We start from the raw sequence: 25,633 nt of genomic DNA on the forward strand, positions 1-25,633 counted from the left end.
CAAAAAGGTCAAAACTTTGACACAAACATGCAGAGGCTCTTTTCTACAATTACATTATAGCTCCCTATTATACCACTGAGTGACAAAACATTAAGAACACCTTCCTAATATTGAGTTGTACCTCCCCCTTTTGCCCTCAGAACAGCCTCAATTCGTCGGGGCATGGACTCTACAAGGTGTCGAAAGCGTTCCACAGAGATGCTGGCTCATGTTGACTCCAATGCTTCCCACAGTTGTCAAGTTGGCTGGATGCCCTTTGAGTGGTGGACCATTGTTGGGAAACTTAAGCATGAAAAACCAAGCAGTGTTGCAGTTCTTGACACAAACCAGTGCATCTGGCACCTACTACCATACCTCGTTCAAAGGCATTTAAACCTTCTGTCTTGCCCATTCACCCTCTGAATGGCACACCTACACAATCCTTGTCTCAAGGCTTAAAAATCCTTCTTTAACCTGTCTCCTCCCCTTCATTTTAACAAGTGACATCAATAAGGGATCATAGTTCAACTGGATTCACCTCTTCAGTCTGTGTCATGGAAAGAGCCGGTGTTCATAATGTTTTGTACACTCAGTGTAGCAGAAGAAGCCTTGCATCATCAGCAACACACACACACTCAGAATAATGTAGGCATATTTAGTCTGACTCTGAATTGACAGGTTATATTGAAGAAATGCGACGTTACACTCAAAAAGCACATACACTGGAATTGGTCACAGAACAAAAACTTGGAACAATTTCTTTCAGACAATCTAAGAACAAGAATTTCTTATACCTTCCAGAGAAATGTATCCCACAATAAATTATGTCCACGTAAATACTGTACTGTAAAAAATATATATCATCAGTCAATTATGAGAAATCATATAGGAAGTGGACTCCACAAGATGGTCCCAGTGTGGGTATAAGCCAGGGGTGTCAAACTCATTCCACGGAGGGCCTTGTGTCTGCAGGTTTTTGGTCTTTCCTTTCAATAAAGCCCTAGACAACCAGGTGTGGGGAGTTCCTAACTAATTAGTGATGTTAATTCATCAATCAAGTACAAGGGTGGAGCGAAAACCCGCAGACACTCGGCCCTCCATGGAATGAGTTTGACACCTGTGGTATAAGCTATAGGAAAATACTGTCATTAGTGCTATGTTCATGGTAATACTTATTTACATTTTGAAAGTGTGGCACACAGCTCATGCTACAACATAAATACTTAACCATAAGAGTACAAAATATTGAACAACGTCTATTGTAAGGTGTGTTTTCGATCAAAGATAAATAATTACAGTGATTATACCTATAGTAGTACTGTATTATTCATTGTAACAACAATAATATTAACACAATTATTTTACATTGGAACACATACTTGTTTATCGTAGCTAGGGCCAGTAGTATTCCTGACCACATGACCTGACCAGGAAAGACTCCTGGTCCTAATCATACTGAAGTGTTACACACCAATTAGAATTCAACTTCTACATTTCAGTTAGGGCCTAGAGTTTTTCCAGCCCAGGACAAACTCCTGCACCTTTATTAGTGAATACTTCACAGTATCAAAAAAATAATTACACGAAAGCTAGCTCTGGTCCAGGGTGTTACGTATGGCTTGCTGATGCTGAGCATTCCCAAGCAAGCCCCACATAAACCCCTGAACCAGAGCTACATGAAAGTGTTACACTTTCCTTTACACAACCCTGTTTCCTTTATAACGTTCTCTGAATGACCCTGTTAGCCTACTCTATAGTGGTGTTTCTCAATCCTGGTCCTGGGGACCCAAAGGGGTGCACATTTTAGTTTTTTCCTTTCGCACCTGACAACGCACCATCTTGACCACACAGCAGCGCAGAGCTTTCAAGGCCTCCTTCGAGGTGTCCTCCAAACCATGCAGACCAGGCATAACATTGCTCATTTTTTCTTTCGCTCTCTTTTCAATGTGCACCCCTTTGGGTCCCCAGGACCAAGATTGAGAAGCGCTGCTCTATAGGACCCTGTTAGCCTACTCTATAGGACCCTGATTGTATCTATGGTCTAAATATCTCCTTTCACTATGTTGACTAATGTGAACTAATCAGGGGTTAGAGTGATTTGTAAATAATTTCCTGTATAATGTTGCTAAAAATTCTAACACACTAACCTGAGAGCAAACTCTAGACCTAAGTTACCTAACCCACATATTTCACTCATTCACATATAAATCGAGCGTGCCACTCTGTATCTTTCAACTCAGCTCAACCTATAATGAAATCTATCCCTCCAATGTTCCTCCAGATCCACCTGTACCTTTATTCCAGTCATTCATTTAGGCTTAACTTCCATTCACTTTCTGATTTGGCTGAATTGACCCCATCCGTGCTATGAACCACTGGCCATCTCCAATACAACGGTTTTTGGGTTGAATCATGTTCTGGTGGCAGCTCTGCCCCTAGCCTGCTGTAACCTCTCTGGTATGTGTCTTCACTCTGCTCCTAAACCCTGCTGCCAAGAAGACTCCCTAACCATGTGGACACCATAAGCAGGTCAGATCATGAGCTAAATGAATGAAACACTCCCCATTCATTTGCAACCTAATAAGCAACATAGGTTTCTGACTCACAAACACATAGACCTGGATTCAAATAGTATTTCTTTACTTTGAAATACTTTAACTGCTCTTGATTTAAGCTTTCCTGGGCAATCCTCCCCTCGCCTTATATGAAACAAATGAGAGAGTATCAGATAAAGTATGTTGTCATAGGATTTCACATCTGTCTGCTACAGGTAGGACGTTGGGATCAAGCAAAAGAGTGGCCGTGTCCGAATACCCATACTTGCGTCCTAAATAGTAGGCCGTTTGAGTATGTGAAAGAAAGTTTTATAGTATGTGAAATCTTGAAGAGCTAGTATACTTTAAATGCCCAGATGTCATAGTCATTTTGGCTTTCAATCTAGTAAAATTCGCTAGGCACTATTGAGGAAGATAACCGTCTTTTCACACACACGTGTTCGACAACAACTGATAATCAGATTAGGGGACAAAAGCGATTGCGCATTCGATGATGCCTTCTCAGTATGGATGAGTAGCATTTTGATATTTGTTGCTTACGTTTGTACTAAACAGAATGTTCTAAATAGTATGTAATATGATTAGTACACAGTATGCAGTTTAAGTAAGTAACGAGCAAGCCAGATTTCGAACAGGCCCTAAGTCATAGTTGAGACCTTAAATGGCTACCTGGGTCGTGTTTGGTATGGAAAAACGTGTTCTTAGTGGATAAGTCAAGGTATTACATTCCTGTTTCACTCCTAAGGTTTCCTCCCTACTGAACATGACCCAGGTGTTTCCTATTATGCTTTTACTTGGTAATGTACAATAAACCTGGTCAGACATGGATATGGACCCAGCTCAAGCATGGTTGATGTGATGACCTTGTGGGCCTAGTAGGATAACCGGCCATTAGCTGCTTCTCTGAGTGGTGATTGGTGGAGAGAGTCAGGGGTCAAGGGTAAGGGGTCAGGATGTGAAGTAGGAGTTCTGCATGGAGTAGAGGCGGTCGATGGGGTTTCCCACCCGCCCCGCCAGGAGCCCACCGTCCGCCACTGCCAGGAGACAGTCGCCGAGGTGACTGAGGCTCCCGTCGCTGTCCAGATCGTGGAACACAGTCTCTGAATCTAAAGGGAGAAATAGAGTTAGTATGTCTGTCTGTTTAGTCCGTCTGTCCATCTCTCTCTTTTTATATTTCTCTCTTTTTATATTTCTCTCCCTCTCTCTCACCGTAGGAGTGAAGATGTTCAGAGCCCAGCTGAGGGGGTGTGAGTCCATGGCGGAACGGCTCTCCTCCGTAGATGTTGGGGTCCAGAGCCAGTAGCTGCTGTCGTGGCAACGAAGGGTACGACAACAGACCGTCCAATCCGTGACCACTAGAACCGTCTGGGAAGAGAGAGACAGAACATGAATCAATCCCTGCATCTCTTCCTCTCGTCCTGCCCCTTTACCTCCAGAGACATTGTTTCACCTGCCTTGAGGTGAGTTTCCTGAAACTTAGCTACTTTGGCAAGCCACTCTTTTAATTGTTACTTTTGTAGCGAAAGACTAATCTTTCTGTGCATGAATGAACAAAAGTGGTGAAATTAAGCACTTCTATATCTACGATTCCGCGAGTTAAGTGCCAGTTAGCGACAAAGCTTTTGAGAAACCCCTGCTCTGTTCTCCTTTCTCTTACCCTCACTGTCATCGTTGCTCTGTCGCCCACCCCTGCTCGGCCCTCTCCTGGACCCTCCCAGCTGCTCCTGCTCCTGCTGCTGCTGCTGTTGCTGCTGCCTGCGAGCTATCTTCTTCATCTGCAACGCACAGGACCAACACACACTGGCACACTGATAATGGACCCAATGGCGCTATTGCTCTGTCTTTCGTTAAAAGGATAGTTCACCAAAATTGCATTGTTATTTGGGTGAAATATCCTTTTAACTGTGCTTTAGCCATTAAAATAAAATGTTAGCATGCGGTTTCAGAGCAATTGAGCTATTAGATTCATGATTAGTGTTATTGGTTATATTAGTGTCATGGGCGGGGGGGAGTGGGGATTCAGGACAGGTCAAATATCTCACCTTTGCTCTCTGGTTTTGGAACCACACCTGCACGACTCGAACCGTCAACCCGGTCTCAGCTGCCAGTGTCTCTCTCACCTGAAGATAAGAGAAATTAAGCCAGGACACTAAACGGGACAGTGTGTGTATATGTCTGTGTGTGAAAGAAAAAAAGAGAGAAGGAACAAAATAAATAAACCGTGTTACGCCTGGTCTGCTCACCTTTCTGCAAGGTTTGGAGGACACCTCGAAGGAGGCCTTGAAAGCTCTGCGCTGCTGTGTGGTCAAGATGGTGCGTGGTCGCTTTGACCGTTTGTGGTCCTTCCCTTCGCCGCCCTTCCCCCCTACAGAACCGCCCCCACCATCCTCATCCTCACTCTTCACTGAGGGGTGTGGAGAGACACAATAGGATCTTCAATTGACAGACAAACTGGTATCAAATGGTGCCTAGTAGTGAATCCCAATGAAAAAACAAGTCATTAGGTTATCTCCTGTACTTTCTGTACCATAACAAAGTGCCATCCAGTGATTTTATTGGTTGGTTGATTTGTTGGTTGCCCTGTCTTTTCCTGTTACCTGACTCAGTGGGTGTGGGGCTGATGGCAGCCAGCATCTCTCTCTCCTTCTCGTAGTCTCCCCTGCAGAGCAACTGTCCCTCCTTCAGGACAAACTCGTCTCCGCGCTGCAGCCGGCGCTCACACTCACAGCAGCTGAAACAGCCCAGGTGGTACACCTGCCCCAGCACACGCATGATCAGCTCTGAGCGCCCAATCACCTGCAGGCACGCACTGCACTTCCTGACAAACAGCCTATAGGGACAGAGGGGAGAAAGGGTGCGTTCCAGTGTGTAATAGATAAGTTGTCTTTATTGCAGTCGGGTGTGTTCCAGGTTGTCTTTTTTGCAGTCCTGAAGAAGTTTAACGTCTCTAGAATCACAGTAGGAATATGATCAAGTAATATTCTGAGATGTGCAGAAGACACCGTCTTGACCACACAGCAGCACAGAGCTTTTAAGGCCTCATTTGAGGTGTCCTTCCAAACCGTCTTTTTTTGTAGTTGGACTGCAGATGATCAGGTCTCACATCGCTTGCAGGAGTTGTTGTAATTTCTCACTAACATGATATTAGCAGTCCTCTGAGATGTGCCGAGTGACTGAATTAAAGACAACATGGAACGCACCCAAAGGCAGGGACAGATTGCCTGAAAGATTAGACCTCATTTGCACCTGTGAAGATTCTCAATCAAACCTGTGTACGGTATCTAATTAAAATGTCACATCAGCATTTCCCATAACTTAAAGCTTGAACATGTAACATAGCTAACATCTGTTTACTGCAATAACGGTACGTGGTAATGCTTTAGAATGTCGTTCTTCACTGATGACACTTGGGGGCAGTAGTCAACTGATGTGTAGGGAGCCTGCACTGAAGTGTTGGTGGATTCTAGTTTTTTTTACGAATTCTTTACATCAATCTATTGAACGAGCTGGTACAGCCCATCATTACCTACTATTCACAATTAGTAGGATTTAGAAGAGAACATGTGAAACATGTATCGTGCTCGGACAGCTTTTTTTTTAACAGTTCACACACTCATTCACGGGGCTTCGTTGTCTACTTTCCTTTTGTCCATTCACCACTACTCTCGTGTGTCCCACCCCTTTCATTTTCTCCCACTCTTCATTCTCTTCTCATCAACATATCAATTCAATTTAAAGGCCCCAAAACTCATGCCTTTAAATTCCTCTTGAATCCCAGTTGTTTTATCCCTCTATCCCCCCTTCTTCTATCGCTCTCCAGTATTTTCTGACAGGATTCCCAATTCTCCCCCCTCCCTCCATTCTCCTTCGCTCCCTCCCTCCACAGTTCAGTGAAACTAATAAAGACAGGATTAATTAGATTGTTGTTTAAACAGTGCGATGCCCAGACAGACGCTGTAAACTCATAACCAGGGATTGGCCATAGCATGGGGTTAATCTCTCTCTCTCTCCTCTCTCTTTTACACACCAAAACACGCACGCACACACACACACTCTTTCCTCTTTCTTTATCGGTCTCTCTAGCCTAACCCACAAACTCTCACATATATTTACAGGAAACCAAGGTTACTCATCAATATACGGTGAGTACTTCCATATACATTTCTACAATATTTATATGCATATTTAAAAACACACACCTGCACACGCCTAATCATATGATGACATATTGACACAGGAAATCCTGGGTCATTAAACAAGACTGCAAACAATAGGTCTGCTGTGCAGAGACTTAGCTCATAGAAAGAGAGAGACCATAGAGAGAAAAATATGTCTGTTGAGCAAGGGATGACTGGATGAGATGAGAAAGTGACAGGATGACTAGGGACAGAGAGATAGAGGGAGGAAGTTAGAGGGAAGGAGGGAAAGAAGGAGAGAAGTGTTAAGGCTCCCTGACTGGGTGAGAGGAAGGTGTTAGTACCCCAAATCTGAAGGGCGGAGAGGGGAAGAGGTGAGAAGAGGAAAGGAGGAGAGGAGAGTGAGCCAGGTCGGCACATTAGAGCTCCTAATCTGTGATCTTGTCCTGTCCGAACCACAGCTGCCACGGATAATCTCTCTCAATCCATCTGTCTGCCAAACTAGCTAACACTCCCGAAAATTACCCCAATCACAGCCCACCGCTGTCACACATACTTACTTAACCAAACACACTCACTTGCCAAACACACTTACACACACACACGCATGCGCATACTCACACACACACAGACGCACACGCCGATCGAGGAGGACCACTTCAACACTAATCCAGGCAACACCACCACCACGACTATCAATTCACACTCCATTATACCGAGCTGTCTCTGTCTACAACACACAGAAAGTTCTCTCAAGTGCCTCCTCTTAATTGCCTACAGCAATTTTAAGTAAAATATCTCATCCAATAGCCCCAAAAATGGCAAACCAGAATTTTTCATTTTAAAAGGGGAAATCTGCTATTTTTTTTACTTTAACATTCACAACATATACACATTAATTATTGAAGAATATAACTTATGCCGCATGAGCTTAGTTCAATTCTCGTCCTTACGCAAAATATAAGATTGTTTTACTGCTTTGTTTGTAAACAAAGTAATTGTAAACAGACACTGGATAGCCTCAAAATATTGGTTAAAACTATACATTTGATCTCATGGATGGTATACATTTGAGAGTAGTTACATTTCTCCATCCCTCAGCTATTTACAAAATCAATGGCAGGGTGCCGGCTTTGTTATTTGAACTGCAGATTTCCCCTTTAAATCCCAGTTGGTTTTTTAATCCCATTTTATACTGCCAGAATTTACTCAACATAAAGGCGACATGGGACAACGGTCACCATACCACAATTCCTCTGCAGTGTTTAAGTCCTGATTTTAGGTTATTAATCCCATTTCATAGTGCCACATATTGTAGAATTTAATAAACTTGGAAACTGAGGGCAATGGTCACCGAGGGAGGTCTCTAAGTAGATCAGTCTAATCCCCCTAATAGAAGTGTAATTCACAATAGACCCACCCACCTCTGTCCCGAATGGCACCATATTCCCTTTATAGTGCACTACTTTTGACCAAGGCCCAAAGGGGTCTGGTCAAAAGTAGTGCACTATATAAGGGAATATGGTGCCATTTGGGACGCATCCCCAATAACCCAGGGAGAGGAGAAATGGCTCATGGCTGCTATCAAGAACGGTCCCACTTTGGACGAAACATAACGAAGCCTTCATAAACCCTTTATAAAGCTTATATAGGTGTCTCCGAAATGATCACAAGCATTCGTAAGCAAACTGAGTTACATTTTACCCTGCTTGGCACTTTGACCTCCCCAATTCACGGCACCAATGAGATTGACTGGGTTCGAACCCCAGTGGGTTACGACTGTTAATCCACTGCTTGCTCCTATGTGCGTAAGCATGCATGTTCGGTATGTGTCCATCCATGTGAATGGATTAGTGAAAATGTGTATTGGGTTTTGTATTGTCAGCTATCAGTGAATGTTTGTTTTTAGCATATTGGAAATGTAAACTTGGGTGAGGTTGTGGGTATGCTATCTTTACAGTGAATCTGGATGTTACAATCTAGTATAGCTTTAGTATAATTTTGGAGTGTGAGCATGTGTGTGTGATTGTGTACGTGCGCATGCATGTGTGTGTGCACGTTCAAGTGTGTGTGAGCGGATATTGCACTGTGAAGCAGGATGGCTCAGAGCCAGGGTTCAGTAATCACATCATCTCCTTTTATTAAATCTCCCTGCACTGCTTCTGTGTTATTAAAATTTCCCAGCATTCCCCACGATAACGCTCCCACCGCCGCCACCACACACACACACACGCTTGTGACTCACACACACACACTAAGATGCACGCATACAAAAACAGACACATACACAAAAGAAAATGCTGGGTTGTTTGGTTGACCCAACTGCTGTGTTGCAGGCGTTTGGTCACTTGGTCGGGTTGTTTTCTTTAAAAACTGCTGGGTCTTTGGTGCTGGGTTATTGATCCAGCAGGTCAGATCATTAGACTGGAGGCCTAGTTTAGTAGGGTTGTTGCTTTCAGATAGTCATTTTTAGCCACCCATGAGAGTAAACGTCATTCCTGTTAATCTGTTCTGCCGTATAGTTATCACGTGTTTAGATCCATGAAGCTTACAGAAGTGTATGAGGTCCCCTAAAAGCTTAAGATAAATCCCACTGTTGCGATACAATAAGGTGGTATACCTTATTATATTTAAGCAATAAGGCCCGAGGTGGTGTGTGGTAAATGGCCAATATGCCACAGCTAAGGGTTGTTCTTACACACGACGCAACGCAGAATGCCTGGACATAGCTCTTAGCCGTGGTACAAAAGTGTGTGGACACCCCTTCAAATTAGTTTGGCTATTTCAGCCACACGCGTTGCTGACAGGTGTATAAAATCGAGCACACAAGCCATGCAATCTCCATAGACAAACATTGGCAGTAGAATGACCTTACTGAAGAGCTCAGTGACTTTTAACATGGCACCATCATAGGATGCCACCTTTCCAACAACTCAGTTCATCGAATTTCTGCCCTGCTAGAGCTGCCCCGGTCAACTGTAAGTGCTGTTATTGGGAAGTGTAAACGTGTAGGAGCAACAATGGCTCAGCCGTGACGTGGTAAGCCACACAAGCTCACAGAACGGACCGCCAAGTGCTGAAGCACATAGCGTGCAAAAATTGTCTATCCTCATTTGCAACACTCACTACCGAGTTCCAAACGGCCTCTGGAAGCAACGTCAGCACAAGAACTGTTCGTCTGGAGCGTTATGAAATGGGTTTCCATGGCCGAGCAGCCTCACACAAGCCTAAGATCACCATGCGCAATGTCAAGAGTCGGCTGGAGTGGTGTAAAGCTTGCCGCTATTGGACTCAGGAGCAGTGGAAATGCATTCTCTGGAGTGATGAATCACACTTCACCATCTGGCAGTCCGACGAACGAATCTGGGTTTGGCCAGGAGAATGCTACCTGCCCGAATGCATAGTGCCAACTGTAAAGTTTGGTGGAGGAGGAATAATGGTCTGGGGATGTTTTTCATGGTTCGTGCTAGGCCCCTTAGTTCCAGTGGAGGGGAATCGTAATGCTACAGCATACAATGACATTCTAGACGATCCTGTGCTTCCAACTTTGTGGTAGCAGTTTTGGGAAGGCCCTTTCCTGTTTCAGAATGGCAATGCCCCCGTGCACAAAGCGAGGTCCATACAGAAATGGTTTGTCAAGATCGGTGTGGAAGAACTTGATTAGCCTGCACAGAGCCCTGACCTCAACCCCATCTAATACCTTTGGGATGAATTGGAACGCCGACTGCGAGCCAGGCCTAATCGCCCAACATCAGTGCCCGACCTCACTAATGCTCTTGTGGCTGAATAGAACCAAGCCCCTGCAGCAGTGATCCAACATCTAGTGGAAAGCCTTCCCAGAAGAGTAGACGCTGTTATAGCAGCAAAGGAGGGGACCAACTCCATATTAATGCCCATGATTTTAGAATGAGCTGTTCGACGAGCAGGTGTCCACACACCTTTGGTCATGTAGTGTATATTGCCCATATATCACAAACCCCCGAGCAGTGGTGGAAAAAGTACCCAATTATCATACTTGAGTAAAAGTAGAGATACCTTAATATAAAGTTACCCAAGTAAAAGTCACCCAGTAAAAGTATTTGGTTCTAAATATACTTAAGTATCAAAAGTACATGTTATTGCTAAAATATACTTAAGTATCAAAAGTAAAAGTAAAAGTATAAATAATTTCAAATTCCTTATATTAAGCAAAGGGCACCATTTTCATGTTTTTAAAATTTACAGATAGTCAGGGCTACACTCCAATACTCAGACATAATTTAAAAACAATACATTTATATTTAGTGAGTCTGCCAGATCAGAGGCAGTAGGGATGACCACGTGTTCTCTTGATAAGTGCGTGAATTGGACCATTTACCTGTCCTGCTAAGCATTCATCATGTAACAAGTACTTTTAGGTGTCAGGGAAAATGTATGGAGTAAAAAGTACATAATTTTTTAAAGGAATGTAGTGAAGTAAAAGTTGTCAAAAATATAAATAGCAAAGTAAAGATACCCCCAAAAACGACTTAAGTAGTACTTTAAAGTACTTTTACTTAAGTACTTTACACCACTGCCCCCGAGGTACCTTAATGCTATTATAACCTGGTGACCAACGTACCTAGAGCAGAAAAAATAACTTCTGTCATACCCGTCGTACACAGTCTTTTATAAACTGGGTGGTTTGAGCCCTGGATGCTGATTGGCTGACAGCCCTTAGCCGTGGTATATTGGTCATATACCACACCGCCTTGGGCCTTATTTCTTAAACATACCACGGCTGTCAGCCAATCAGCACTCAGGGCTCAAACCACCCAGTTTATAATACAGCATGTAATAAATGATCTTCACATTATAGAAGAATGTGTCAAAATAACAGGTGGCCAATAAAATCTAGCTGAAAATAATTTAAGGATTACATTAAAACAGACCTAGCTGCTAGGTCAACTCAGCATGAGAGTAAAAACTACCCAATTGATGGTTAAATTAACCCATGTTTGGGTAGTCCCCAACAACTCAACTTGTTGGGTTATTCACGCAACCCAACTAGCTGGGTCAAAATAACCCAGCGTGTGTTCTGTCCAATATTTAGCTAGCGTTGGGTTACCAAATAATCCAAAATTGGGTTGTTTTTAACACAGCATTCTTTTGAGCGTATGGGTCACAGACACGGTACATCACAGAACAGTGATATACAAACAGAAACAACTTGCAATCACACACACATATGCAGATGGAAGGCATTTCCTTCAAAGCCTATATGTACTTATAGACAACGTGCATCAGACAGTCTTATTTGATTTCCAAACATTTTGAGGTATACAGTATGAATGACTCTCTGATTAGCATAAAATACAATATCAAGGTCTATTACTAATGACTGGCAGACCAATCTCTCCATAGACTCCTAGCTTTTCTCAGTGCAACTATTATACTGTTCCTAATAATACTTTAGATATTCCATATTCTGATCTCGACTGAAAGACTACCCTTTAATGACAGTTCAGATATGGCATAACATGACCAAATGTAATATACCTGCAAAGAGTAACGTCTGAAAACTGTGCAGAACACTGTGCTTGATGCTTGGGAGAGTGTGAGAGGAATGTGATATGTGTGAGGACATGGATGAGTCTCTGTGTGTGTGTGTGTGTGTGTGTGTTTAGATAAAAGCTAATCCCCAGGCCACCAGAACGCAATATCCTGTCTGGCGGTTTCTCATTTCCTGTCTCTCTCTGGTGGAGCGGGATGCAAGGGGGAGGGTGAAGGAAGACTGGGGAGGGGACTCGTTGCCCCAGAAACAGGAGATACAGCCCCCCGATTTGAGAATGTTGACACCGCTCTCTCTCTCTCTGCCTCTGTCTCTCTCCCTCCCTCTCTCTTTATCTCCCTCCCTCTCTCAGGTCCACCCCCCATCTTTTCTTTTCTCTTTTTTTCTCTCTCGCTCTTCTTCTTTTATTATCTCAGATTTAATAACGGCGAGGCGAGTAGCTTGTTCTTCCATGAAACATTTATTAGCTGTCTGTAATGAAATTGTTGTGGGGGAGGCCAGATGATGGGGACTCATCGGGCATTATGCAAAAACTGTGGCAATATTACTGGGGGGTGACACAGACACACCTCAGCTCACACCTCACCTTCCTCCTCTTCTGTCTTCTCCTCCCTGGCTTTCTTCTTCTCCTAAATCTCTCTCTTTTGCTTTTATCCCATTCTCACTCCCCATCTGCAATGTATCTTCTCTATCAACTTTCTCCAACTTCTTCTCGTTTTCAGTCACATCTCTGTTCTCTTTATGTCCTTTCACTCTGCATTGCTTTGGCACAACGCATGCCTTCATATCACTGTAAGGTTCTGATTCTCCATCTATATTCTCTTCCTACCTCTTCTCTCTTTCACACCCGTTTCATCACCTGTTGACCTGAGCTGCGAGGTGACGTAAGAACCCCTACTGTGTGTCTGGTGGAAGAGAAGGAGTGTGTCTGAAATAGCACAATTTTACTTATATAGAGGCACTACTTTTGACCAGACTGGTAACCTATTCCCTATATGGTGCACTATAGTGAAATACTTTAATACCATTTAGTGTCATTTCAGATGGAGACAAGACATTGTGTTAAAATCCACAGTACTACTCCTCAGTCTGGATATGGAGTACTAAAATTGTCTGTCTGTCTGTCTGTCTGCCTGCCCATACCCCCTGTGGACGACCGTGTATGAGCCAGGACCAACAACATATCCCTAACGCACTCCTACACTCCCCCAGACTGAACTTTTGTGAGTGCAAACACATGGGATGAATTCCAAACAATTCTACAAAAAAAGTGAGTATTCTTCAGAATGGATATCATTGGCTGCAATAGGCTATGCTTCAGTTCTGACTGTGTACTCCATTGTACAGTGGGCTTGCTGCAGTTATGTTGATCAATCAGCTTTGTGGGTTTTGGCATATATGTTTTAGCGGTATATGTTTTAGCAGTATGGGGTAGAATGTCTTGATTTAACCCATTGTGCATACTAACTAATTATCCATCTCCTAGCACAGTTATACTGTATATTACAGTATATACAGAATATAACTATATACCTGTACTGTGCATATATAGTTATTCTCTTAGGCTTGCCATCACTGGAGTGGCTGAGTACATTTGGTAATTAGCGCAGTGTCCAATCAACCCCCTCCCTCCATCACACCCTCCCTCTCCTCCCGTCCTGAGACACAAAGAGGCGCTGAGCGGAGAGGCGATTAAGAGAAAACGAGGGATAAACAGAGAGATAAACTGATTGGTGTCATCACTGCTATCAATCTCAACGAGAGGGAAATGAGGTTTGGAATCGAGAAAACATTATTACAAACCAGACAGTGATGAACGAGGTAATGGAGAGAGGAGGAGCGAGAGAGGGAGGCGGGAGGAGGATAAGGGGGATGGGTGGGAGAGATACTGTATCTGTGTGGAAGACATGATTTCTCTGTTCTCAATCTCAGCATAGGACAACAGTGATTCCACATATAACCATGTAAGATGAGAAGGTGGGCTTCTGGCCTGGCAGTTTGAGAGATTGTTTGGTCAGTGAACGTTGGTCTTGGCTGTGACTCTTGGGGTCTCCGCTCCCGTGTGACTGTGGGAGTCTCCCCTCTCCCCTGCTCCAGACAGGGTCTCCATGTCTCCCACCCCACATAGTGATCTATTAGAGCCAGCATTGAGGGGCCAGAGGGTTGTGTCTAGCAGTTACCTGCGCTACCACCTTGCGTGCAGATGCCCGAGTGAGTGTGGAATCGAATCCCAGTCCCGCCGTACTTTCCACACAAACCTCTAACTTTCGTTTCCTGTCTCTCTCCACTGTCTCTACTACTAAAAACGTCAATGGTGTTTTTACCAACAATACCACCACCTATCGTGATACAGTGATATCCACGTTGTGTTCTACATGTTGATATCCAACCCATATATGTGTGCAGTAGGAGCGAGCTGTGTTGCCTGGTGAGCGGGGGGTGTAGGTAGGCCTCAGAGCCCCCCACTTTAGACTGATATTGAACCTGGGCTCCAGGCTCCTCCAGGCTCTAGTAACCCGCCGGGCCCCAGGGGCGCAGGGCCTTTATTGGTCTGAGACCTGGGTCAGCCCGGAGACTCTGCTCTCTGTTGCTCTGTGGCAAGTGTGTATCAGAGTGTAATTGGGAGATACTGGAGAGTCTGTATGGGCAGCAGTCTGTGTCTCTTTGCCGGTCTTGGAAATTGTGTGTAATAAAAACACACACACAACTCTCGCCTAAGAAAAAGGACTAATATGAAAATATTTGAAAATAATGGCTAGACGGAGATACTGTAGCGGGAGGAGGCAAACAGCAGGGCTTAGCAGAGTGGAACCATGCTCCTCACGTAATGAGTAACCCTAACCCTAGCTTCAACCACTACCCTTAGCTCTAGCTTCAACCACTGCCCTTAGCTCTAGCTTCAACCACTGCCCTTAGCTCTAGCTTCAACCACTGCCCTTAGCTCTAGCTTCAACCACTGCCCTTAGCTCTAGCTTCAACCACTGCCCTTAGCTCTAGCTTCAACCACTGCCCTTAGCTCTAGCTTCAACCACTACCCTTAGCTCTAGCTTCAACCACTACCCTTAGCTCTAGCTTCAACCACTACCCTTACCTCTAGCTTCAAGTCCACATCCCGGTTCAACAATAACCCTGTTGTTGAACTAGGACTAACACAGGAGATCTGGGTTCAGGAGACCCAGTCGGTCATTACAAGGTCACTATGAGAGTGCTATGGGAATGATACAGTAAGTACTTGATTCAATCAGATCCGCTTTAGCCCGCGATAACCGACAACTGCATAGCAGTATTACTGTTTTATTTAGGCGATGTCGGAGGTGGAACTACGTTGGAATTGTCAAATCGGCAAGCGGCTCCCCATGTTATACCTGTCGCGGACATTGCCATTGGATGCACCCAGTCGCATTTGTATGAACTGATTGAATCTACACCTAAGCACACACACAACTCCAGACCGCAAAGGGTTACAGCAAAACAAAAAACCTCCCTCCAATATTAAGCTTTCCACTATTTCTAGTAAATTCTTATACACACAGACACTCACTCCCTTCAAATTATCATACAGTGTGTGTGTGTGTGTGTGGTGCTGATGGAATGACTGCAGGGAACACAAGGAGACATTGTTACGGATCTTCTGAAGGTCATAAGTAAAGACGTGTGCCAAGTCTCTCACAGAGACAGACATACACTGTACACACACTATATAGAAAGAGAGAGACTCATCACATGTACACTATATAGAGAGAGAGATTCAACATGTACAGTTGAAGTCGGAAGTTTACATACACTTAGGTTGGAGTCATTAAAACTCGTTTTTCAACCACTCCACAAATTTCTTGTTAACAAACTATAGTTTTGGCAAGTCGGTTAGGACATCTACTTTGTGCATGACAAGTAATTTTTACAACAATTGTTTACAGACAGATTATTTCACTTATAATTCACTGTATTACAATTCCAGTGGGTTAGAAGTTTACATACGCTAAATTGACTGTGCCTTTAAACAGCTTGGAAAATTCCAGAAAATTATGCCATGGCTTTAGAAGCTTCTGATAGGCTAATTGACATAATTTGAGTCACTTGGAGGTGTACCTGTGGATGTATTTCAAGGCCTACCTTCAAACTCAGTGCCTCTTTGCTTGACATCATGGGAAAATCTAAAGAAATCGGTCAAGACCTCCACAAGTCTGGTTCATCCTTGGGAGCAATTTCCAAATGCCTGAAGGTCACACGTTCATCTGTACAAAAAATAATACGCAAATATAAACACCATGGGATCACACAGCCGTCATACCGCTCAGAAAGGAGACGTGTTCTGTCTCCTAGAAATGAACGTACTTTGGTGCGAAAAGTGCAAATCAATCCCAGAACAACAGCAAAGGACCTTGTGAAGATGCTGGAGGAAACAGGTACAAAAGTATCTATATCCACAGTAAAACAAGTCCTATATCAACATAACCTGAAAGGCCGCTCAGCAAGGAAGAAGCCACTGCTCCAAAACCGCCATAAAAAAGACAGACTATGGTTTGCAACTGCAGATGAGGACAAAGATCGTACTTTTTGGAGAAATGTCCTCTGGTCTGATGAAACAAAAATGGAACTGTTTGGCCATAATGACCATCGTTATGTTTGGAGGAAAAATGGGGACGCTTGCTAGCCGAAGAACACCATCCCAACCGTGATGCACGGGGGGTGGCAGCATCATGTTGTGGGGGTGCCTTGCTGCAGGAGGGCCTGGTGCACTTCACAAAATAGATGGCATCATGAGGCAGGAAAATTATGTGGATGTATTGAAGCAACATCTCAAGACATCAGTCAGGAAGTTAAAACTTGGTCGCAAATGGGTCTTCCAAATGGACAATGACCCCAAGCATACTTCCAAAGTTGTGGCAAAATGGCTTAAGGACAACAAAGTCAAGGTATTGGAGTGGCCATCACAAAGCCCTGACCTCAATCCTATAGAAAATGTGTGGGCAGAACTGAAAAAGCGTTTGCGAGCAAGGAGGCCTACAAACCTGACTTAGTTACACCAGCTCTGTCAGGAGGAATGGGCCAAAATTCCCTCAACTTATTGTGGGAAGCTTGTGGAAGGCTACCCGAAACGTTTGACCCAAGTTAAACAATTTAAAGGCAATGTTACCAAATACTAATGGAGTGTATGTAAACTTCTGACCCACTGGGAATGTGATGAAAGAAATAAAAGCTGAAATAAATCATTCTCTCTACTATTATTCTGACATTTCACAGTCTTAAAATAAAGTGGTGATCTAACCGACCTAAGACAGGGAATTTTTACTAGGATTAAATGTGAGGAATTGGGAAAAACAGAGTTTATTTGGCTAAGGTGTATGTAAACTTCCAACTTCAAATGTACACACTATATAGAGAGAGACTCAACACATATACACACACACAAATCTATCTCTATATGAGAGACTCAAGATGGGGCACTCATTCTATAGCCTACTTACAACATGGGAGCAAGTCTACTCTGTATAGGTTAAGTCTTTGATCTAGGTTAGGCAATACAACATGGTCATTCATTCTATACTTTCAATAATTATATGGATGTACCAATATCGAATGCGATAAGCAAGATTTTCTTAAACACCTGAACTCATGGGTAACACCTAAACTGTAAGTGTCAAAGTATTCACACCCCTTGAAATTTTGTTGTGTTACAGTCTGAATTTCAAATGGATTAAATTGAGATTTTATGTCCCTGGCCTACACACAATACTCCATAATGTCAAAGGGAATTATGTTTTTATACATTTGTACAAATTAATAAAAAATGAAAAGCTGAAATGTCTTTAGTCTAAGTATTCAACCCCTTTGTTATGACAAGCCAAAATAAGTTCAGGAGTAAAAATGTGCTGAACAAGTCACATAATAAGTTGCATGGACTCACTCTGTGTGGAATAATAGTGTTTAACATGATTTTTGAATGTCTACCTCATCTCTGTACCACACACACAATTATCTGTAAAGTCCCTCAGCCAAGCAATGAATTTCAAACACAGATTCAACCACAAAGACCAGTGAGGTTTTCCAATGCCTCGCAAAGAAGGGCACCTATTGGTAGGTGATTTTTTTTTAAAGCAGACATTGAATATCCCTTTGAGCATGGTGAAGTTATTAACTACACTTTGAATAGTATACACCCAGTCACTACAAAGATACAGTGTCCTTCATAACTCAGTTGCCGGAGAGAAAGGAAACCGCTCAGGGATTTCACCATGAGGCTAATGGTAACTTTAAAACAGATACAGAGTATAATGGCTGTGATAGGCAAAAACTGAGGACGGATCAACAATGTTGTAGTTACTCCACAATACTAACCTAATTGACAGAGTCAAAAGAAGGAAGCTTGTACAGAATAAAAATATTCTAAAACATGCATCCTGTTTGCAACAAGGTACTAAAGTAATACTACAAAAAATGTGGCAAAGAAATTTACTTCATGTCCTGAATACAAAGCGTTATGTTTGTGGAAAATACAACGCAACACATCACTGAGTACCACTCTTCACGTTTTCAAGCATGGTGATGGCTGCATCATGTTATGGTATGCTCGTCATCGGCAAGGATTAGGGAGTTTTTTAGGATAAAAAGAAACGGAATAGAGCTAAGCAGAAGCAAAATCTTAGAGGAAAACCTGGTTCAGTCTGCTTTCCAACAGACACCAGGATATAAATGCACCTTTCAACACGGCAATAACCTAAAACACAATGCCAAATATACACTGGAGTTGCTTACCAAGACGACATTGAATGTTCCTGAGTGGCATAGTTACAATTTTTACTTAAAATTGTCTTGAAAATATATGGCAACACTTGGCTGTCTAGCAATGATCAACAAACAATTTGACAGAGCTTGAAGAATTTCAAAAATTCTATTTTGTACAGTACAGGTGTGCAAAGAGACTTACCCAGAAAGACTCATTGCTGTAATCGCTGCCAAAGGTGATTCTAACATGTATTGACTCAGGGGGTTGAATACTTATGTAATCAAGATAGTGTTTTTTTCATGAATGTTTTACAAATATTATAATTGTTCTTCCACTTTGACATTAGAGTATTTTGTGTAGATCGTTGACAATTAAATCAATTTTAATCCCACCTTGTAACACAACAAAATGTGGGGAAAGTAATGGAGTATGATTACTTACTGAAGGCACTGTAGTATCAGAGACTTTTAGAGGGACTGAGACAGTGAACTCATTAACTCAATACTATTTCATATCTGTCGCACTCCAATTCCCCCTACTAACACCTCACCCAAATGACCCCGTAACGAAACACACTCATCTTAGTTGTCTATTATTAACATGCTAAGAATGTCCAAAGAACCTGTAACTGAAACCTTCTCTACTACTCTCTCTACTCTATAGCCCCTTCACCTATTTATCTGTCTGTCTCTCTCTCTCTCCCTCTTCTCTCATTTCCTCCCTCTCTCATCCAGATGTATGCTACAGTGGGAGAGTCTGTGCGCCTGGACGTCTTCTGACACTTTTCACAACAATGATAACGACCTGCAGGCTACGTCCTTCAGCCATCCATCCCTGGGGATCTCACACACACCACCAACAAACAAACGCACAAGTCGAATGCACACACGACCACACACATGCATACGCACACGTTGAACGCATGCATGCATGCACGCGCACACACACCCACACATAGACCGACCAACAGACCCCCAGACTGATAGAAACTCCACACCAAGTCACATTTATCAGAGAGGAAAGTGGAGCTAGCTTACTGCCTCACTAATAGCAATCAAGCGTGTCATGTATATACCCACCAAACATTCAGGGACTAGTGTCTGCAGGTTTTTGTTTTTACCTTTCAAATTAGACCTAGACAACCAGGTGAGGGGAGTTCTTTACTAATGTGACCGTAATTCATCAATCAAGTTCAAGGGAGGAGCGGAAACTCGCAGACACTCGGCCCTCCATGGAATTCGTTTGACACGTTTTACATATGTTCTGTCATATATTCCATAAATACCAGTTCCTATAAGCCCCTGAGCCATTTCACAAGTTTGTTCTATCCCGAAACCAGCACACCTGATTCAGGAGGGGCACAAGGACTAGGTGACAAAACAGATTGATTAAGACAACGCAAACTCTAACGTTTGTGTGTCTTTTGGGATTTTAGTAGTATTGACGTTCTCTTACTTTTCGTAGTCATGCTTGCAGTAGAGCAGACGGTCTCTGCAGTAGCATGTCCCATTAAGCGCGCTCAGACACACCGCACACTTGACGCAGGTCTCGTGCCACGAGCGCTCGTTGACACGCAGTAGGAAGCGATCCGCAATGGGCGACTCACACCCCGCGCACACCTCGCCCCCTCCGCCCATATGTTCTGAACCTGAGGGGAGAGGAGGGCAAAGGGGGATACCTAGTCAGTTGCACAACTGAATGCATTCAACCGAAATATGTCTTCCGCATTGAACCCAAACCATCTGAATCCGAGAGATGCGGGGGCTGCCTTAATCGAAGTCCACGTCATCGGAGCTTATAGTGTGTGTGTGTGTGTGTGGTCAAATCTGTAAATGTCAAGCAGAACTTGATTTTTTTTGGTTAATTCGATATTACTTCCAGCAAGGTCCAGAATTATTTTATGACAAAAATAGTAATACAAATGTATCGCATATCAAATGTATTACATATTTATCATATATTTCTCACATTTATAACATATAAAGTTCAGAATTTAAAACGTTCTGTCACTGTAACCTTTGAAATGTCAATGGATATTCATTTCATTATTGGACTATAATGTTAAAATCATTATGTGCCAGTCAGGCCCAAGATGTCAGTCCCATTTCACTCCTCACCGAATGGCGTGGAGGCTGGAGGCTGCTGAAGACATGATTGGGTCTCCTCTGTTTTCATCCCGACCCTCCTTCCTTCGTCGTGTTCGCTGGACGAGAAGGAGAAGAGAGAAAAGGGACAGTTACCCTCTAAATACAAGCCTGTAGTCAACAAGTGTGTAGAAAGAAAAAATTGAGGAGAGATTGTCGTCGCCGAAAAGTGAGAAAGAGGATATACTGCAAGGCGGAAATAAAACCCCTTAAAATAAAAAAGTCAATGAAAGACACGTAGGCTAAGGCCTAAACATGACCGTGGATATTATATTTCGGTGTCCTCTTGAAAACATATTTAATATAGAATGTATGAATTCATTACATAAACAGTCGACCTGCAATGTGCACATATTGCAAAAGGAATAACATCGTATAGAACTATTGCCTTGGATTGGATAAATGCATAGGATATAAAATAAATGTGCTAGGCTTAATAGGCTACTCAATTCGGTCTACTCAACAGAGTTTTAAACACCTGACACACTGAGATTTAACGTTGGAGCCGAAGGTGGTGTGTGGTCCTACTCATGTTTATTTATTTGCATATATGATATCCGATGTCAGATTGGGGGTCGAACCGGATATCTGGTTTTGCCCTAATATTGACCAAAAACAGGTCGGGATTAAACCCCGTGACCTGCTGACGCCACACCACTACACAAACCCATAAACGGCCCAAATCCATCCCAGTCCGTTGTTGGAGAGGGAAAATGCAATACCTGATATTTCAAATAAATAAAGATAATTTTGTCGAATAGGATTCATAGAAATGTATGAAATCAAAATTCCAAATAAAGCATGGGGATTCATTAATATACTTTGAATAATAATACCAATATGAATAATAATACGCTAATAACTGTTAATAGAATAATAATAATATGATAATACATTTACTAACGGTGTTAATGGTGTGGTAGGCTATAGAATTACTCCATCCCGATACTTAGTAATGGACTTCTCAGACCTATTCCATGAACACAAACGTAATCTACATAAATCGTGACATTTCAATAATGCACTATATTCAATAGGCCTATTGCAACATAGCGTGGACATGTTTATCTATTAATCGACAATATTCTAAATCAAAGTGACATTAAGTTTGGTTTTTATGAATATTTATAATTAAGAACGCCTAAATCTAATTCCAGCCGATACCCTACATTTCGAAAGGAACTAATTGTTCTGAATGACCGATTTAATTGAAATACATTATTTATTTTTTAAATTGATCTAGGCTTGAAATGATACATTCTCAATTATTGGGTTAAAAGATAACAATTCTTCATCGAATATGAAGCTTACATGTTTATGAAATGAACTGATAAAGACTTTCAAGACACATTTGCTCTCATTGGAGGAATGAGGGTGTCACGGCTTCGAATAAAAATAAAAGGAATAATAAAAAAATGAAACCTGAAAAATCATCAAGAAATGTGAATCATAATTGATTTAGGCTAATATGAATACATAGGCAAAATTTTAATTTACACCGTCATTACAAATCGAAATAATTATTAGGCCTCGTATAAAATAGCCTACTAAATCAAATAATTTAGGCCTATTAACGTGCATAGACTACAGAACTGTATCCACTAACTTCAAAAATATGTATTTCAATTGATTATTATTCCAAATGATCGCAACAGTGATTCCAACATAGGTTATAACATAATATTAGAAAACCACATAAACCAATAAAATCACTTGAAAAACAAATATGGAATATTTTTGTTTTCGACAAAACTGCTATAATGGACACTATATGTCATAGAATTTGAGCCTTGTTGTTGCCTTGCTTGCCAAAGCGGGCGCGTCTCTATTCGCCTATTTCTGAGAGCTCATAACTAATTGCAATTGCATGTCTATTATTCATAACTGTGTAAGGGTCATGCAGACTAATACTGTGGACCAGAACGGTATATCCTTAAACTACTATCATATAAGCTTTATGTTATACCAATACTATATTGGACAAAACTGAAGGGGCACCTGGTTTAGTCTCACCCCCCCCCCCCCCCCCCACCCCCCCACCCCCTCTAAATAAAAAGCATAGGCCTATATAAATCTTTAGGCCCTGTGTGGTGATAGGGCTATCAAAGCTTTACACATTGGTTAACGTTGAGAAACTTTATAGGTGAAGAACAATATGTTCTGTGAACACCAACGTCTGGGGAATGTGCTCGGAAGTTGTAAGTTAAGGTTAGGGTCAGGGAAGGGTTATGGTTAAGGTTAGGGTGAGGGTAGGGTTTAAGATGAGGGTTTAGGGTAGGGATGTCCCATGGATCGCAGATAGCACTAACAATGAAAGATCGCCTATATGCACCGTATTTGCTGGTAATGCCGTCAATTTTCTTGGAGCTATGTTATTACTGCATCATTATCACACGTTCACAATACGGCTAATCAACATTTGATATCATATTTTCCCTTACATTTCCCCCATTATATTCACATAACTAGGCTACCACTGCCCTTTTCAATTTGCGTCACCCTGTTGCCTATATTATCCACAACATGATATAAACTGTTCGACAAAATATTTTTGTTTGGGATAAATAGGCTATTTCTTTATGGGCTAATACCACCCCACATTTCAACAACTCATTGGAAAGACATAGACCTTTCAGACCAAATAAAATCTAACTTTATTTGTCACATGCGCCGAATTACAAGTGTAGACCTTACCGTGAAATGCTTACTTACAAGCCCTTAACCAACAGTGCAGGTTAGTTGAGTTAATTTGTACATGTAGGTAGGGGTGAAGTGACTATGCATAGATAATAAATAGTGAGTAGCAGCAGTGTACAAACAAATGGAGGGGGGGTCAATGTAATAGTCCGGTGGCCATTTGATTAATTGTTCAGCAGTCTTATGGCTTGGGGGTAGAAGCTGTTAAGGAGCCTTTTGGTCCTAGACTTGGCGCTCCGGTACCGCTTGCCGTGCGGTAGCAGCGAAAACAGTCTATGACTATTGGCTACAGCCGAGGTTGTGGCTATTATCAAATTATATTCTCTGTAACAAACTCGATGAGGAGCGAGACTCCATCATCATCAATATCATACAGGTAGACATGAGATAGGCCAGTGCTTTTCATACCCATCAACGGGGACCCCCAGACGTTCCACAACGTCTGGAGGTCAGGTGAATCAGGTGTGCTAGCTCTTGCATAGTTGACATTTTGGAACGGGCTGGGGTCTCGGGGTTCCTGATGAGAGCTCTGAATACCCCTGAGATAGGCTATAATATTTTCAAAAAGATCGATAAGGACTAAAGGTTTACTATGGACCGCAAGCCTAAAATAAGACAGAACATGTATCGCGACAACCTTATTATTCAACAAAATATTGATGTCAAATATGACAAACTATTTGAGTATTTAAAAGTATGCTATGTTAAAGTTGATAGGCCTACACATATGAATTTAAGTAGGCTAGTCAAATAGCAGATTAGGCTACAGGCAATATGCAACACATAACCTACACTTGGATAAAAGTCAAACCTTTGTAGGAATTCCCATCAGCCTCTGAAATAATAACATCGAGAAACCGATGTAGGATCGCTCCTATTTCCAAGGAAGAATAAGACACGTAAAGGGTTTGGCCTGGTTAAATGTGCTGAAAACTGGAACTATATCTGCAACATATCTGCGAATTGAGGTTGGCAACGCACCGACAACCTGTCGACGCGTTCTGGATGTTGGCGGCAGACGCACATACCTTGAGGTGAAACACACTCCTTCCGAAACCTCTATCGGTAGCATTAAAATAGCATAAGACTAGTCGGTCCGTGAATGTGCACGCGTCGTATAGTCCTATTTCAAACTCCAGAAGGCGAATAGCAGCAAATTAGCATGTTATGTTTCAGGCAAACTATTCTATTGTGCTCTCTTTTCTCCCCGTCGCTCTAAAGCGGACTGTGCGCCCGGAGTTCGGTGAGCATGAAACGACTGAGAGGAGGAGGAGCAGGAGAAACGGCGACGGTTCTTACGAGTGAGGGGGGTGTCTTGACGTAGTGATAACGTGCTGTAATGGTAAAATGGATAATATGGAATCACCATCGGGTGATCAATGTTGTTCTTTTTGGTTTATTGGATTGTTTTAACAAAACCACAAAGCATTAGCATTGACATTAACATTACTTTCAATCAAATTCAGTGTAGAAAAAAATCATCAATTGACCATCAATGCGTAGTTTATAGATACTCTTTTGAAATAGTGCTGCTGCATTATAGGAGCAATTACAGTGAATTACTTTTATGAGATTTTGTTATTTCAAAACGTATCTTATGCTTGGCTATACCCCATATTCTCAACTGTTGAGATGACATCGAAATATTTTGATAGTTAGGCCTATTGAGGTTAAAAAGGCCTATAAAGGTTAAATGGTTTTTGCCCTAGCACTACACAGCTAATTCAAATACTCAACTAATCTTCAAACTTTTTTTAAGGCAAAAAACAAAACGTGCACCCCTTGGGGTCCCGAGGACCGAGTTTGGGAAACGCTGGACTAGGCCCTATACATGGTGTGACCAACCTACATGTGTAAAGAGAAAG

At 42.3% G+C, this 25,633-nt stretch overlaps 1 protein-coding gene across 1 annotated transcript; it reads right to left on the minus strand.

Moving 5' to 3' along the window:
* Nucleotides 1–625: 625 nt before the first annotated feature.
* LOC129832841 (LIM homeobox transcription factor 1-alpha-like) lies at nt 626–25,012 on the minus strand. Its single transcript, XM_055896904.1, has 9 exons — nt 24,797–25,012; nt 21,045–21,130; nt 20,383–20,575; nt 5,132–5,364; nt 4,778–4,938; nt 4,577–4,654; nt 4,192–4,309; nt 3,744–3,899; nt 626–3,640 (listed from the first exon to the last, which is right to left on the minus strand). The coding sequence occupies exons 1-9, from the start codon at nt 24,838–24,840 to the stop codon at nt 3,483–3,485; spliced, it is 1,227 nt and encodes a 408-aa protein (XP_055752879.1). The 5' UTR covers nt 24,841–25,012; the 3' UTR covers nt 626–3,482.
* Nucleotides 25,013–25,633: the final 621 nt, after the last annotated feature.

This window comes from Salvelinus fontinalis, chromosome 34 (assembly GCF_029448725.1).
Source record: "Salvelinus fontinalis isolate EN_2023a chromosome 34, ASM2944872v1, whole genome shotgun sequence".
NCBI classification, from domain to species: domain Eukaryota; kingdom Metazoa; phylum Chordata; class Actinopteri; order Salmoniformes; family Salmonidae; genus Salvelinus; species Salvelinus fontinalis.